The sequence below is a fragment of the Solanum stenotomum genome, chromosome 6 (genome assembly GCF_019186545.1).
Source record: "Solanum stenotomum isolate F172 chromosome 6, ASM1918654v1, whole genome shotgun sequence".
NCBI classification, from domain to species: Eukaryota; Viridiplantae; Streptophyta; class Magnoliopsida; order Solanales; family Solanaceae; genus Solanum; species Solanum stenotomum.
Window position 1 is genome coordinate 8153948 of NC_064287.1, and position 17274 is coordinate 8171221.

At 36.1% G+C, this 17274-nt stretch overlaps 1 protein-coding gene across 1 annotated transcript; it reads right to left on the minus strand.

The window, feature by feature from the left end:
* Positions 1 to 991: 991 nt before the first annotated feature.
* On the minus strand, positions 992 to 3311 carry LOC125868453 (uncharacterized). Its single transcript, XM_049549097.1, has 5 exons — positions 2928 to 3311; positions 2399 to 2489; positions 1868 to 1930; positions 1254 to 1441; positions 992 to 1060 (listed from the first exon to the last, which is right to left on the minus strand). Exons 1-5 carry the CDS (start codon positions 3309 to 3311, stop codon positions 992 to 994), a joined length of 795 nt encoding a protein of 264 aa, XP_049405054.1.
* Positions 3312 to 17274: the final 13963 nt, after the last annotated feature.

Consider the following 17274-nt stretch of genomic DNA (forward strand, 5'->3'; position numbering starts at 1 on the left):
AGCCACATGTTCTGAATAGTCATCCTCATCGACTATCAAACCCCTCTATCACCAAGATGAATAAGAAGAGTGATAAATGATCACCATGTCTAATTACCCTTTCCAAAGGAAGGAAACCCAATGATTCACCATTCACAGGGATACAAAATCTCACAGTGCTAATACAGAATCTCATCTAGCCCAACTATCTTTCTCTAAAGACCATTTGTTTCAGAGTGTTCAACAAGAAACTCCAATTTACATGGTCATAGCAAGGAGTCAACAATACCATGTAATATGTTTCTTCATTTGTAACAATGTATTATTAGTCATGTATCCGGACTTTAAGAGTAGCACATAATATGCAAACTATTGTCATGCCGATGAAGAAGAGAGTATAGGTGCTTGTTTTTATAACTAGACTATTTACCTTTAACTATAGGCACACAAAATGAAGGAAAAGGGGTGGAAATTGAACAAAAGTCATGTGATAAACAAAACAATATTTGCATTGAGTAGTTTTATCAAAAAAAGTCAATATGATTTACATAAATCTCATAACCATTGAATATTCTCACATTGTTCTAACCCTAACTATTTGTGTGATTTCACAATTACTTGTTCATTTATCAAATTGTTACAATTAGCTAGATAATATATTCTCAAAATTCAAAGTCTCTTGAATAAGTAATTCATTTAAGTTCGAAATAGTTAACAGCTAATCATAAGACTTTGTGGCTATGACACACTAATTTGTGTCGCTTGTGTGACCATGTGTACTTGTGTGTGTTTGACCTCAACATTGCACATACATATTTTTAAACAAGATTGTTTCTAAAGAATAAATATTTAAGTTCAATCCATAACTAATAATTGTTTACACTAAAAACAATCAAGAATACAAAGTACATAACAAATTGAAATCTGAAACCAAATCATTTGCTAGCACTGTCTAAACTAAAAGACATTATTCCCATAATATTTCTTTCAAATAAATGCGAGATCATCAAAATCATCCCTCAAGAAATGTATCGCTTAGCACTGTCTTTGATTCAAAGGATGCTTCTAAAAATCCTAGAGCCTGCCAATCAATTAAGAAAGTAGTCACAAATTCAATGTCATTATTGAAAAGAGAGAACTTAACTTCCAAACACTGACAATATAAAGTAAATGACCTCTGATAACAAGTTAAAAGGCATTAATAGTATAAATTGTTTTGTCAGTATATATAAGTTAAATCCTTCTCGAGAAAAGTATATAAAGTAAAGGCTCACCTCATTAACACCAAACTCAACGATCTTCACTTCAAACTCAGCATTTGGTTCTGCATTAGTACATATGTCGAGTTTTGACAATGCAGATATCATAGACAAGGGGGTTACTGACAAATCATCAGTTACCATGTACACTATTAGTCTTTTAACATAACCACCATCATTATCCAAAAACATGTTTGGAGTAGCTGCACAGACAAGGAAAAGCAAAACAACCTTCATCAATGATGTATTTGTGATATAGATGCCAAAAATATTGAAACTACAATTGTTAATCCAATAGAAATCAGAATTAGTGGAATTCAAATAAAGTCATTCTTACTTTCTTTAAAGACCATATCAAATCAATATCACACAGACAAACTGAAACAACATATAGAGTACTAAGAAATTGCCTTGAAACAATTCCAAGGCTTGAGACCAAGATTTTGATTCACTTGATATGAGGAATTCTTCTTTTGTTTGATTGGACTTGATATAGGCTTCATTTAGATTATTAACACTTTGGTATATATTTCCAATAGAACCAACTCTATTGATTTGTATTTGGTTGATAAAAGTAGCAATTGAAAGTTGTGGTAAGCTCATAAGGAACCAAAAAAAGTCCTTTCCACCTTCAACAAAGACAACTCTATTGGCTTCACTGTCAACTGTAAGCTTCACACTGCATTTTTCTCCTGGGAACAAAACATTTATAAAGACCCAATTCTTTAATGATTGTTTTGTCTCAATTTATGTGTGACGACAGTTCAAATGTCAAACTTTTCAATTTTGACCATGAACTCATGCTTGAATTTTAAACATTTTTATGATATAAATGATAATATTATAAGTAACAATAACTGATAATTCATATTTGTAAGGAATATAAGAAATCGTGGTCAAGAAAAAACTCATTCTCAAAATCTGAAAAGTATCACATAAATTGGAACGATAGAAGAATCCAAAAAATGTCTTTTTTTGGTGCAACTCAAAAAATCTAAAAAGTGTCACATAAATTGGAACGATAAAAGAATCCAAAAAATGTCTTTTTGGTGCAATTCAAAGAATGTTTTTTCTCATTTCTCATTCACACCTTAAATCTCCAATATAACATCATTACAAACATATATTTGCAACCAAAAGCAAATTAAAATATGACTAACCATTGTTTGATTTTCTCCATCCTGTCTGTATGAGAAAAAGATGAGTTAAAACTGTTTTGGACTTCAAAGAAACCTGCAAGAACTCTTGTTTCTGGATTTGGTTGAACAAACCAAAAACATTAAACATTAATCACTCATAGTCATTAATTGAATGTCCAATGCTATTAAATGGTTTGCATAATACATAAGCTGACACTCAAATTTGGTATTAACTAGTAAGAAAGCATTTAAATTTTGAGAGTGCACATATATACATCTCAACTTGATCTCAATAGGAAACTAAACATTCCAACTCGTTATGACATGACCCCACTATGTGACCCTAACGTGACACATAAATTTTGAAAGTATCTAGATGATCGTTTGTAAGTTGGAGTGTTCAACTGACATTGTGGACTAGACAAGTTCAGGTGTCTAGGTACACTCAAAGTTGGAATATTCACTAACAATGTATGTTTATATATTATGCCAAAAAAAATCAAGGGACATAAAAGTAAGTCAAGTGATATATACATGAAGATTATCTTACCAAATCACTTATCTGAAAATCAATGGTCTTGTGTTGAAGTGGATCAACTTGTGCCTTATATTTGTTTAGCACATTGATCACACTAGTTGCAGATAATGGTGCAATGAACAAATCATCTATGATGATCCATGTCATGACTTCACCAAGTTCATCAAGTTGCATTAAATCATCACCAAAGTTTTCCATAATTGGAATCATGTTGCCTAGACAACCCAACACAGACATTTTACTAGGCTGCCCAAAGAAATATCCAATTGGTAATTTGAGTATAGTAAATAAAAAGTCAATAAAGTCTTTTCCACATTCAGCAAACACAACTTTATGAGCTTTGCTATCAATCAACAACTTCAAACCAAAATCTGTAGTTTCCATGACTTGCTCCATAACTTGTTTCACAATTCCAAATAACCAAAAGGAATTTCATCAGTCCACTTCCACTAAGATCAATTAATTAGAAGAAAAATGTACATATACAAATACAACGTGGAGACTGCAACATATAGAAAGTTGAAACTATTTAGTATTGATGTAAGTCCAGAGGCAGAGCCAAGGTTAGGAGTTTCGGGGTTTTAAATCAATTTTGTTTGGGGGTTCACATGTTAATATACATATATTTATTTAATTTTCTAATACAAATATAGGGTCTACGAAAAAGCTAGTGGGTTCGTCCGAACCCATAAACCCCCACCTAGCTCTGCCTCTGGATGTGACACACCTTTTAAGGAGCAATTAATAGAATGGTAATTTTGCCATATCACTTTTAAATATACTAATTTTAATGCATTGGCACGCGACTATAATCAATAATAATGAAAAATTTGAAACTAAGGGTGTGTTTGTTATGAAGGAAAATGTTTTCCATAGAAAATGTTTTCCTAGAAAATGTTTTATTGGAAACAAGTGGATTTCTAACTTTTTTCCTCATGTTTGGTTGGTGACTAGAAAATATTTTCTGGAATATAATTTTTAATATTTGGTTGGTGAATGGAAAATGTTTTTCAAAAAATATCTTCTATATTTGACTTGAGACTAAAAAATATTCTTTAGGAAAATAATTTCTGAACCGAAAATCAACCCCAATAATTGATCTAGGATCCAACCCCGACACCAAAACTACAACAAGACCCTGATGTCTGTTGGGGGTGGGGTTGGCATAAAAATGAAATTTTTTTAAATTTGAAATACTTCCCAAAAACTTTTTTTCTTTAATTTTTTTTTACAGAAATGGCCTGGGTGGTGGTGGCGGAGGGTAGGGCAGGTCGGGGTAGGGGGTGGCATAAATATGAAAAAAATTCAAATTTGAAAAAATATTCAAAAATAATTGACGGGTATGGACTGGGTGGGTGGGGCGTGGTGGCTGATGGGTGGGGGTCGAGTAAAAATGAAATTTTTTAAATTTAGAAATATTTTTCAAAAATATTTAATTTTAATAAAATTTGACTGGGGTTGGACTGGTGAGGGGAGTGGGTGGCGTAAAAATGAATTTTTTTTAAATTTGAAATATTTACCAAAAGCATTTTTTCTTAAATTTATTTTTTACTGGAATGGCCTTCGTGGGGGTGGCGGGGGAGGGGTAGGGGTGGGGTGGCTGGGAGGTGGGGTAGGGGTTGGGGTTGGCATAAAAAAAATTAAATTTGAAATATTTTTCAAAAATATTTTTTAAAAAAAAATTGAGGTTGAGGATTGCCTAGGTGGGTTGGGAAGAGGAGTAGGGATGGCGCAAAAAATGAAAAAAAAAATCAGATTTTGAAATATTCTCAAAACTGTTTTTAAACAGAAAAATGACAAGGGTGGCAGGTGAGAGGGGTGGCCTGGGTGGAGGTGGCCTTGTTGGGGGGAGTGGCGTAAAAATTAAGAAAAAAATAAATTTGAAATATTTTTCAAAAGCATTTTCTTATTGGGGGGGGGGGTGGTAGGGAGTAGGAGTGGAAGGGATTGGGTGAGATAAAAAAATCTTAAAATTTGAAACATTTTTCAAAAATAATCTTGTTTTTTTGTTTTTTTGTTTTGAAGGGTAGTGGGGGCTGGTTTGGTGGTAGGGATAAAAATATATTTGAAATTTAAAAAGTAAGAAAAATTTTTAAAAAAATATTGAATGGGGAGGGTCGGATACTGGGTATGGGTAGGATAAGAAAAAAAACTAAAGGATGAAGTCGAGTTTTGGAAAATATTTTCCTTAATTTTGGAAGGGAAGTCATTTTCCTTAAATTTGAGGAAAATGACTTGATTTTGAAAACATTTTCCAAACATTTAAGTCAACCAAACATGGAAATATTGAAAAACATTTTCCAGAAAATGTTAGAAAATGTTTTCCTCCATACCAAACACACCCTAAGTAATAAATAATTTCTTGATTTTACGAAATAGAAAAATAAAAATGGACATCTATTTTTAGTATAATGAACAAGTAAAAGTGAACAAAAGGAGAGAATATATTTCTCTACTATATTTGGGTTATAAATACAGGTTAGAAGTGATATAAAAAGGAGTAAAATGGTTCTTATAATTAATGAAGATCAAGTGAAAGGTTTATAGTTATTAGGGGAAATGCAAACCTTTGGTCTTTCATCTTTTTTTCTTTTCAGTTAAATATATATATATATATATATATATATATACATATATATATATTTCCATACTATGAAAATCTTATACTCACACTCTTAACATAATTGAGTATATGAAAATATAATTATTGAAATTATAAATTAAATTCTACTCATTTTATGAAATTCAAAAAAAAAGAAGATAATGTTTTTTGTTGAAATTTCTAATTCATTCATTCTATTAAAGAAGAAAAAAATATATTTTTTGAATCATTTATATCTCAAAAATCATCAATAATAATACATATTCATAATCCAACAATTGAGGCATAGGGAGGATAGAGTGTATACAAACCCTGCCCCTACCTCGTGGAGATAAAGAGGTTGTTTCTTATAGATTCTTGGTTTAAAATAATGCATCTTCAAGCAATTTGAAAAAAGAAATATAAAAGTAAGAGTAGTAACAACCACGTAATATTGTGAATCATGAAGAGAAGTAGACACATACATAGGAATGAACAGTATGACAAAAAATTAAAGCGACATTTGAAGCACAAGAAACATAAGTGATACCTAAAGAACAAAAAACTATGAGAATAGTGTTAATATCACTAGTAAGAGAGGAGGTCCAAGTACGACCACTTAGTCTGTTCCGCATATTAACTAATTGTCTACCCTTATCCACGACCTCCAAAGACTTCTATTATAAGGTCATGTCTTCAGTAAGCTCAAGAAAATCTTCTTTTGAGCAAACCAATCTTTTTATTGGGATGAAAGTCATGTTGAATCTTGTAGTCACTCAATAGTTGAAGCTACTTGTGCACGTAATGATTTTTTTTAATTTTAATATGTTTGCAAATAATTATCACACATGTAATGAATTTGAAGGCGCTTAACAGATTCGACTACATGTGTTGTTTACTTCTTTATTATGCAAGGCTTGAATAATTCGAGGCTGGATTATTTTAAACAAGGAAAGAATGATTGGGTACGAATTTATCATTTGATATGAAGACCATTAACTAGATCTGAAGTACTTTAAAGACCTTAAAAGATCAATAAAAGAAATATGAAAAGTCTATAACATACAAAAGAGATGATAACTTTTTTAGATAGATAATTGCTTAGACAAAATAATTTTCTTGATCTTAGCTCGATAGTATTACAGTAACTATCTTAGGTTTGTTTATCTACTATTATAAATAAGTTGTAGAAACTAAGGTTTATCTCAAAAGTTAGTTTATATTGACCATTTGATGTTTGGGCTTCTTTGAGAACCTGTAAGAAAACCCTAGTATCGCTCCAATTGAATCATCTTGATTACTTGGATAAATATTCCCCTCATACGAGTTCAATTATCTTTCTTCCTTGAATTTATAATTCTAGTAATTAAATATCTTTTAAATGCTAGATTTTCTTTTCTTCTTCTAACAATTATCCCATTCCTTTTTATTTCTTAATTATATCCTTGTTATCTTATCTTGCTTATTTAATTGTAATCCTAATTGTTGTTGTTGCATCTAGAATCATATCATTAGCGTGTATTGCACTTTGATATGTTTGTGTTCTTTTTCATTTATTTACTGTTCTTATCAACCACATCAAATTTAAAACACAAATGGTAATATTTGAGACTGCTTCAAAAAAAAAGATGCAATCTATAATAATAGTAGTAGAGGACGAAGCTAGTTATTATATAAAAACTTTTATAGGTATTAAATATACCATTTCATGAATATTCACAGAAGAAAAAATACATACCAGGTATATCTGCGCCGCCGCTCCTTTAATGTTTCTTCTAATGGTGAGGGTGATTTATATTCATGATTTAAGTTCATTTATATAAGCTAAGTATTGAAGGGGATTTAAAGGACGAGATGATATGATACGTTACTAAATTAATTTTGGCCGTTGATTGCTATATTTATGGATTACGTGAATCTAAGAATGAAAAAATGGATAAAATTCACGGTTATTCATCTGATTAAATGCATTTTAAATGAATTATTATCCGATTATTTTAAGAGTGTAGGTCAAATATGAAGCAATCTATTTTATTTATCATAAAATATGAATATTATTTGATTGTTACTACTCGAATCTACATTTTGGGCATGATCGAACTCGGAATCATTATTCTCCGGTCTCACATGCTATAAGATTGAATATTGAATAATCGAAAGCTGAGAACTAATAAGTATAGGCTGAAAATAAGATATAATTTGTTAATATTTTTCAAAACTGAGAACATCTAAAACAAAATATATAAACTGAAAATCTGAAAATCTGAGAAAGGCACTAAACTTGAATAACTCAACCAAAAAGCTGAGACATGCACTAAAATTGAAAATATGAACTGAAAAAAAGACACATGATGTCACAATCCAAAAACAGGGCATGATGGCACCTGTCTTATCTCACCAAAACAGGTCAGCCTAAATCTAAATTAACATGATAAATACATAAATAAAACAGAATAAGGGACTAACATAATATGAACATTGCGGATAAATATAGCACAACTCAAAATGCCCCCAAGAACTGGTGTCACGTGTACAAGCCTCTAAGTATTACAATAGATTCACAAGAAAATACAAGTTTGAATATCCTTCTAACTAGTACAAAACAAGGACATAACAAAAGAGTAAGATGTCTGCCAAAGTGACAAGCAACTACCTCACGAACTACTCAAGCAAGCCACTTGACGAAGGTTAGAAGGAGTAATCAAGATGATCTGGGCTTGTAACTACACAAGTGTAGAAGCAACAGAGTGAGTACTAAACAACAACAGTACTCAACAAGCAATCTGAAATAACTCTAAGTTAAGAAATATTGAACACAAGTACTCCAACCACACCATCAAAACCTCCACAACAACAAGTATAGACTTAATCAGCCCAACCAAATTGTTCACACTAAATAACAACAAAGCATGTATAGAACGTCACAACTTTTACACCAACACATATAGTTATATCACCACAACTTTCAAAATTTAACAACCACAATAGCATATCATCATTCACGAATAACAAGAAGCAAGATGAAATGCAACGCGATGTAGTGCAATGTCATATAGAGTGATGCATGTTTGTCCTAATGATACACACCCACTGAATCTCAGTCTCAGACCCATGGAGGACAAATCTACCCATATATCGCGGTGTGTGACACGACCATCAATATTATAGATGTCACGCCTCGAAGCTACCCCTAGGACGCAGACACGGGACCTAAGATCACGAGTGACCCCCAAGATAACCCTGTTGGCATATCATAAGCAACTAAAGTAAACTGAACCAATAAATACTATGAGGAAGCTAAATCATGTCTATAATCTGAAATGAAATGATGGAGAATACCCATATACCAATCTGAATATATGAAAACTGTGAGTTTGAGTATAAATGAAAGATCAAACTCTAAGACTAAAGTTGAAACTAACTATGTCTGAAATAAAGCCTTTACTGACTAAAAATATTGGGACATGCCCCGGCTAGATCTAGCAAAACTGAAACTAAAGCTAAAAGCAAGAAAGATAAACATGTCACTAGTCCTCAAAAAATGAGGACTCACCACTGATGCTGTTGAATTGAAGATTGGGAACCGATCTATGCGTGATTTGATTGCTGAGAACCTGAACCTACATCACGAGAATATGTAGCGCATAGTATGCGTCAGTACTTGAAAGGTACTGAGCATGCAGGATAGAGTAAAGCTAAAATATCATATAACTGAACAAAGCAATAAAGCACTAATATAATCTGAACATGATATAGATGTTGAATACTGAACTAAATAAATTTAATGACCAAGTTTATAACATGCTAACACTGAATACTGAATGTACTAATCAATGGTCAATGCAATAGAATTTGACTGAACTGTGGGAACTACTAATAACCGACAATAAAACCACATTAGCTAAATATGGAGTCTGATGTATACGCCCTATCGAGAGGACCCAATATACCCTACCAAAGGTATAGATGCATGTTGGCGTGATCACTAAAATGATGCCCAAAGAGGGGACTTACAACCTATGTGGCTCGTAGTTCTGGGACTATATGGGTAACTGACCCTAGTTCAACTCGGTATTATGCTACTCCCGATTGATTAAGTGATTAACACATGATGACTGAATTACGATAATATACAGGATAGCTCAAAACTGAGAATGCACATTAATAAACTGATAATGACACATTCAAAAATGGAGGCATGTATATTTGAAATAACTAAAATATATGGCCTAGCGTGTGTAATTCAAGGACTAAAAAACTACATAACTAGGATTCTGAAATTCATGCAAGAAACCAAGTAAGAACATGATGATCTGATTTGGAACATTTAGATAACTAATTCATGATAATATGATGAAGTTCTAGAAACCCTAGGTCTAGTTATGATAAGGGATTCAAGAATCTGACTGAAAACTAGGGACCTAATGGGTGAAAGGAACCCACTAGTGAAATCCCACATACCTGATGAAAAATTTCACAGAGAAATCTTTTGATTTCGGGGATGGAACTAATGGAACCTTTTGTGTTCTTGAACTAGGGTTCTTGACCTCTTTTCTCCTCTTATGCTCTAGTTTTTCTAAGTTTTGAAGAATGATTCACTTAGGTAAGTTCTAGTTATTTTTCTAAGCTAAAACTGACTAAAACCACGTAGTTTATGGTTTAAATGATGTAGTTTATGGGTCAAACGAATAAAGAAAAGACCAAAAGACCCCTGACTTAACTATTGTTGGGGTCACTAACAGACGGGACCGACGGACCATCTATCAACTGATGGTCTGTGGTAGTCGACCGTCATTCGGGACTGAAGCTGGATTCTGAGGGTCCGACCTATGTCACTGGACCACAGACCGTGGTCTGACCTACGGTTCGTAGGTCCTGGCGTGGCCTTACCCTTAGTCAAATTTCTTGAGGCTTCTGGGAGGAGGATTGCGGGTGCAAACCACGGACCTGTAGGATGAACCATGGGTCCTCCTACGGTCTATAGGTCCTGACTATGGGTCGACCCTTAGCCGATTTTCTGGATTCTTCGTAGGAGGGGTTGCAGGTAGCATCCACGGACCATCAGCACGGCGCGTGGGTCACCCACGGTCCATGAGTGGTAACCGTGGTTTGCACCTGCAACTTCTGGAAAACTACCTTTTGGGTATTTCTAGCATACGGGGTGTTACATTATCTCCCCCTTGGAAACATTCATCCTCGAATGAAGACTAAACTAGCTGAAATGGAGGGAGAGGGCCGCAATCCCTACCACTAAACACTGGAAACTGATTTATGACTAAGCTAAGTTCCAAGAACAATCAAATACAAACCGAAGAAACATGATACTGAGACTGAAACTACGCATGAATGACTGAAAAACTAAAGAGGAACTATTACCTCAAGCTGGAGTGGAATCAGAAGGAAAGAGGTGAGGATACTTGGCCTTCTCATGGTTGCTTCTGCTTCCCAAGTAACTCCCTCTACGGACTAACTCCTCCACAAAACCTTGACTGAAGCGACTTATTTGTTTATCCACCTTTGAACCTGACGATCAAGGATTTCTACTGGTACCTCTTCATAAGAGAGACTATCTTTCACCGCCACACTTTCTGAAGGCACAATAGATGTTGGGTCACCTACACACTTCTTCAACAGCGAAATGTGAAAGATCGGATGCACTGCAGCTAGTTCTGTTAGCAACACTAACTCATAAGCCAGTTTACCAACCCTTTTCAAGATCCTGTAAGGGCCTACATATCTAGGACTGAGCTTCCCTTTCTTGTCGAATCTCATCACCCCCATCATAGGCGACACTTTCAGGAAAACCCAATCATCAACTTGGAACTCTAGTTCCCTTCTCCTTACATATGTATAGGGATTTTGGCGACTTTGGGCTGTCTTAAGTCTATCTCTAATGAGTCGCACTTTCTCCATAGCATCATGAACTAAATCTGGCCCTATCAAGGCTGCTTTACCCACTTCAAACCAACTAACTGGAGATCTACATCTATGCACATACAACGCCTCATAAGGGTCCATCTGAATACTGGAATGGTAACTATTATTGTAGGCAAACTCTATAAGAGGAAGGTGATCATCCCAATTTCCCTTGAAATCGATCACACAAGCTCTCAACATGTCCTCTAAGGTATGAATGGTACGCTCTGCCTGCCCATCCGTCTGCGGATGGAATGTTGTGCTAAGGTTAACCTAAGTACCAAGACCTTTCTGAAATGACTTCCAGAAATGACAGGTAAACTGAGGACCTCTATCTGAGATGATAGACAAAGGAACCCCATGAAACCTAACTATCTCATTAATGTAAAGCTTGGTGTAGTCCTCCGCCGAATCTGTAATCTTAACCGCCAAAAAGCGTACAGTCTTAGTAACTCTATCAACAATCACCCAAATGGAGTCATGTTGTCTCCGAGTATGAGGTAAACCTGTGATGAAGTCCATGTTGATCACTTCCCACTTCCAAGTAGGAATATCGATCTATTGAGTAATACCTCCGAGAGTCTGATGTTCTACCTTGACTTGCTGGCAATTGGGGAACTTAGCCATAAAATCCACTATATCCCTTTTCATACCATTCCACCAATAGACCTCCCACAGATCATGGTACATCTTAGTGGCGCCAGGATGAATAGAATATTTGGAGTTATGGGCTTCTGCAAGAATCTGTTGTCTCAACTCACCCCCCTTAGGAACACATAATCGACCCTGATAGTGTCAATCCCCGAGATACCCACGAAACGCGGACACGAGACCTAGGACCACAAGTAATCCCAACCTAACTTTGTTGGCATGACGTGAGCAAACTAAAGGAAATAATCTGATAAATAACTATAGAGAAAACTAAATCATAAAAATGAGGGGGAATACCCATATACTGATTTGAATAATGATAACTGAGAGTTTAATACAAAAGAGAAATCAAACTCTAATACTAAAGCTAAAACTAACTAGAAATATTGGGACATGCCCCAATTAGATCTAGCAAAACTTAAACTAAAGACTAAAATGATAAAGGTAAACTTATCACTAGTCCACGAAGATTGAGGACTCACCATTGATGTTGTTGAACTGAAGATCGGGAACCGATCTAAGCGTGATCTGACTGCTGGGGACTTGAACTTACATCACGAGAAGATGTAGCGCAATGTATACATCAGTACTTGAAAGGTACTGAGCATGCAGGATAGAATAAAGTTAAAATAACATATAACTGAATAAAGCAAATAAGCAATGATATAATATGGACATGATATTGATGTTGAATACTAAACTATCTGAATGGAAAGACCAAGTTCATAACATGGTGAAACTGAAATACTTGTTGTACTGCAATGGTCAATGCAATAGAGTCTGACTAAACTATGGGAGATACTAATAACCGATAATAAAACCACATGAGCTAAATGTGGAGTTCAATGTATACGTCCCATTGAGAGGACCCAATATACCCGGCCAAAGGAATAGAGGCATGCTGGCGTGATCACTAAAATAATGCCCACAAAGGGGACGTACAACCTACGTGGCTAGTAGTTCTAGGACTATTTGGGTACGATGAACCCTAGTCCAACTCAGTATTTCCCTACTCCCAGTAAATTTCGTAATTAACATATTATGACCGAATATATGTGTTATATTGGATAGCTCAAACTGACATGCAAACTGAGAATGCGCAGTAATATACTGATTGACACATTCAAAAACTGAGGAATGTTATATCTGAAATAACTGAAATATCTAACCTAGCATGTGTAATTCATGAACTAAAGAACTACATAGCTAGGGTTCTGAATATATGAAGGAAACTATACTAAAAGATGCTAAAGCCATGATAAATTGATTTGGAACATGTAATTAACTAGTTCATAATAATCCACTAAAGTTCTAGAAACCCTAAGTTTGATGATGTTAAGGGAATCAAGAATTTGACTGAAATCTAGGGACCAATGGGTGAAAAGAATCCACTAGTGAAATCCCACATACCTGGTGACGAATTCCATGAAGAAATCTTTCGATTTGGGGGATGGAACTGATGGAAACTTGATGCGTTCTTGAACAAGGGTTGGTCGACATTTTTCTCCTCTCTTACTTCTAGTTTTCTAAGTTTTGATGAATGATTTGACTTAGGTAAGTTCTAGTTATGTTTCTAGGCTTAAACTAACTAAAACCTCATAATTTAGGATCTAAACGACGTAGTTTAGGGGTTAAACGAAATAGGAAAAGACCAAAAGACCCCCGACTTAACTAATGTTGGAGAGACCGACCGACAGGACTGATGGACCGTCGATTGATTGATGATCTGTGCTGGTGAACTGTCAGTCGCAACTGGGATTTGAATATTTGGGGGTCCAACCTACGTCCCTGGACCACAGACCGTGGTCTCACCTACGGTCCGTAGGTTCTGGCATAGGTCTGAACTTGGCCAAATATTCCTGGGACTTCTGGGCATTGATCCACGGACCAGGACCACTGACCGTGGCCTGGCCTAGGGACCGTAGGTCCGGCCGTGGGTCAACACTTAGCCAAATTTTCTCTAAGGTTCTGGGGAGGAGTTACAGCTATGAACCACGGACCACCAGCACGGGCCGTGGTTCACCCTACTGTCCGTGGGTTGCACCTGCAAGTTCTTGAATTCTGCACTAGGGTCTGTTTTCAGATACAGGGTGTTACATTATACCCCCCTTGGGAATATTCATCCTCGAATAAAGACTAAAATAGCTGGAATGGAGGGAGAGGGCTGCAATCTCTACCACTAAACACTAGAAACTGAATTATGACTGAACTAGGTTCCAAGAAAATGCAAATATGCTGAAAATGCAAGTACCAACTGAAAGAACAAGTTACAAAGACTGGTTTCATGCATGAATGACTGAAAAACTGAAGAGAAACTATTACCTCAAGCTGGAATGGATTCGGAAAGAAATAGGTGAAGGTACTTGGCTTTCATTGTTGTTTCTGCTTCCCAAGTAGCTCCTTCTACGGACTGACTCCTCCACCAAATCTTGATTGAAGCGACTTCTTTGTTTCTCAACTTTCTAACCTGACGATCAAGAATCTCAACTGGTACATCCTCATAAGAAAGGCTATCTTTTATAGCCACACTCTCTAATGGCACTACGGATGCTGGATCACCCAAACACTTCTTCAAAAGTGAAATGTGAATGACTGGATGCACTGCTGCTAAATCTGCTGGCAACTCTAACTCATAAGTCACTTTACCTATCCTTTTCAAGATTCGGTAAGGACCTACATATCTGGGATTGAGATTCCCTTTCTTACCAAATCTCATCACCCCTTTCATAGGCGACACTTTCAGAAAAACCCAATCATCAACTTGGAACTCTAGTTCCCTTCTTCTTACATCTGCATAAAATTTCTGGCGATTTTGGGCTATTTTAAGTCTATCTCTAATGAGTTGCACTTTCTTCATAGCTTCATGAATCGAATCTGGTCCTATTAAGGTTGCTTCACCTACTTCAAACTAACCAATAGGAGATCTACATCTACGCCCATACAATGCCTCATAAGGAGCCATTTGGATGCTGGAATGGTAACTATTATTGTAGGCAGACTCAATAAGAGGAAGGTAATCATCCCAACTACCCTTGAAGTCGATCACACAAGCTCTCAACATGTCCTCTAAAGTCTGAATGGTACACTCTGCCTGACCATCCGTATGTGGATGAAATGTTGTGCTAAGGTTAACCTGATTACCAAGACCTTTCTGAAATGACTTCCATAAATGAGAGGTAAACTGAAGACCTCTATCAGAGATGACAGATAAAGGAACCCCATGCAACCTCACAATCTCATTAATATAAAACTTGGCGTTGTCCTCCACCGAATCTGTAGTCATGACCGCCAAAAACCGAGTAGACTTAGTAACTTTGTCAACTATCACCCAAATGGAGTCATGTTGTCTACGAGTACGAGGTAACCCTGTTATGAAGTCCATGTTGATCACTTCCCACTTCCAAGTAGGAATGTCAATCTCTTGAGTCATACCTCCTGGTTTCTGATGTTCTACCTAGACTTGCTGGCAATTGAGGCACTTAGCCATAAAATCTGCTATATCTCTTTTCAAACCACTCCACCAATAGACTTCCCGCAGATCACGGTACATCTTAGTGGCACTTGGATGAATATAATATCTGGAGTTATGGGCCTCTGCAAGAATATTCTATCACAACTCGCCCACATTAGGAACACATAATCAGCCATGGTAGCGAAGTACACCATCTCCCCCTTGGGAGAAAAACTCAACTCTTTGTTGGTGGACTACACCCTTGAGTTCAAGTAATATCGGATCGCTGTCTAGATTTTCCTTAACTTCCACAACCAAAGAGGATTCTTCCCCATTCTGAACCGTTATACCACCATCACATATGCTCAGAAGATGAACTCTTAGGCGAGCAAGTCTGTGAACATCCTTTGCTAGCTCCTTTCTTTCTTCCTCAACATGTGCTACACTACCCATAGATAGTCTACTAAGAGCATTTTCTACTACATTGGCCTTACCAGGATGGTAATGCTAACTCATATCATAATCTTTAAGGATCTCTAGCCATCTCCTCTGGCGAATATTCAACCTAGTCAATGGTGAGGCTATGGATGAAAATTCTTCCACGAACCTTCTGTAATAACCCGCTAGACCCAAGAAACTTCTGATATCTGTAGGAGAGGTAGGTCTGCACCATTGTTTCACTGCTTCTATTTTCTGAGAATCCACTCGGATCCCTTCGATTGATACTATATGCCCAAGGAAAGCAACTGATTGTAACCAAAACTTGCACTTGTTAAATTTCGCGAATAACTGGCGATCTTTGAAAGTTTACAGAACAACTCTCAAATGACTCGCATGTTCTTCCTCATTCCTAGAGAAAATGAGGATATCATCAATAAAGACGATAACAAACAAGTCCAACTACTGCTTAAACACTCTGTTTATCAAATCCACGAAAGTTGTAGGAGCATTGGTTAGTCCAAATGACATAACTACAAATTCATAATTACTATACCGAGTTCTGAAGGTTGTCTTCGGAATATCACTATCTCTGACTTTAAGTTGATGATAACCCGATTTGAGGTTTATCTTTGACAAATGACTAGCACCCTGAAGTTGGTCAAACAAGTCATCAATCCTGGGGATGGGGTACTTATTCTTGATTGTGACTTTGTTCAACTGCCTATAGTCAATGCACATTCTGAGAGAACCATCTTTCTTCTTTACGAACAACACTGGTGCACCCCATGGCGAAATACTAGGTCTGATGAAACCTTTACCTAGAAGGTCTTTCAATTGCTCCTTCAATTCCTTATGCACAGCTAGAGCCATTCTGTAAGGAGTAATAGAGATAGTCTGGGTATCTGGAAGGAGATCAATTCCAAAGTTGATTTCCCTATCAGGAGGAACTCCGGGAAGATCTTCTGGAAACTCATTAACCACCAAAACTAACTCAAGAGTTGGGGTTTCAGAGCTTGAATCCTTAACCCGGACTAGATGATAGAGATAACACTTAGAGATCGTCTTTCTGGCCTTAAGGTAAGAAATGAATCGACCCATAGGCGCTAAGCTACTACCCCTTCATTCTAAGATTGGTTCATCTGGAAACTGAAAACGAACAATCCTAGTTCTACAATCGACTGAGGCATAACAGGAATGTAACCAATCAAAGCCTAGAATGACATCGAAGTCTACCATTTCTAAATCTACTAGATCTGCTGAGGTGACTTTCTTATAGACTGTGATAGGGAAATTTTTGTATACCTGTCTAGCTATAACTG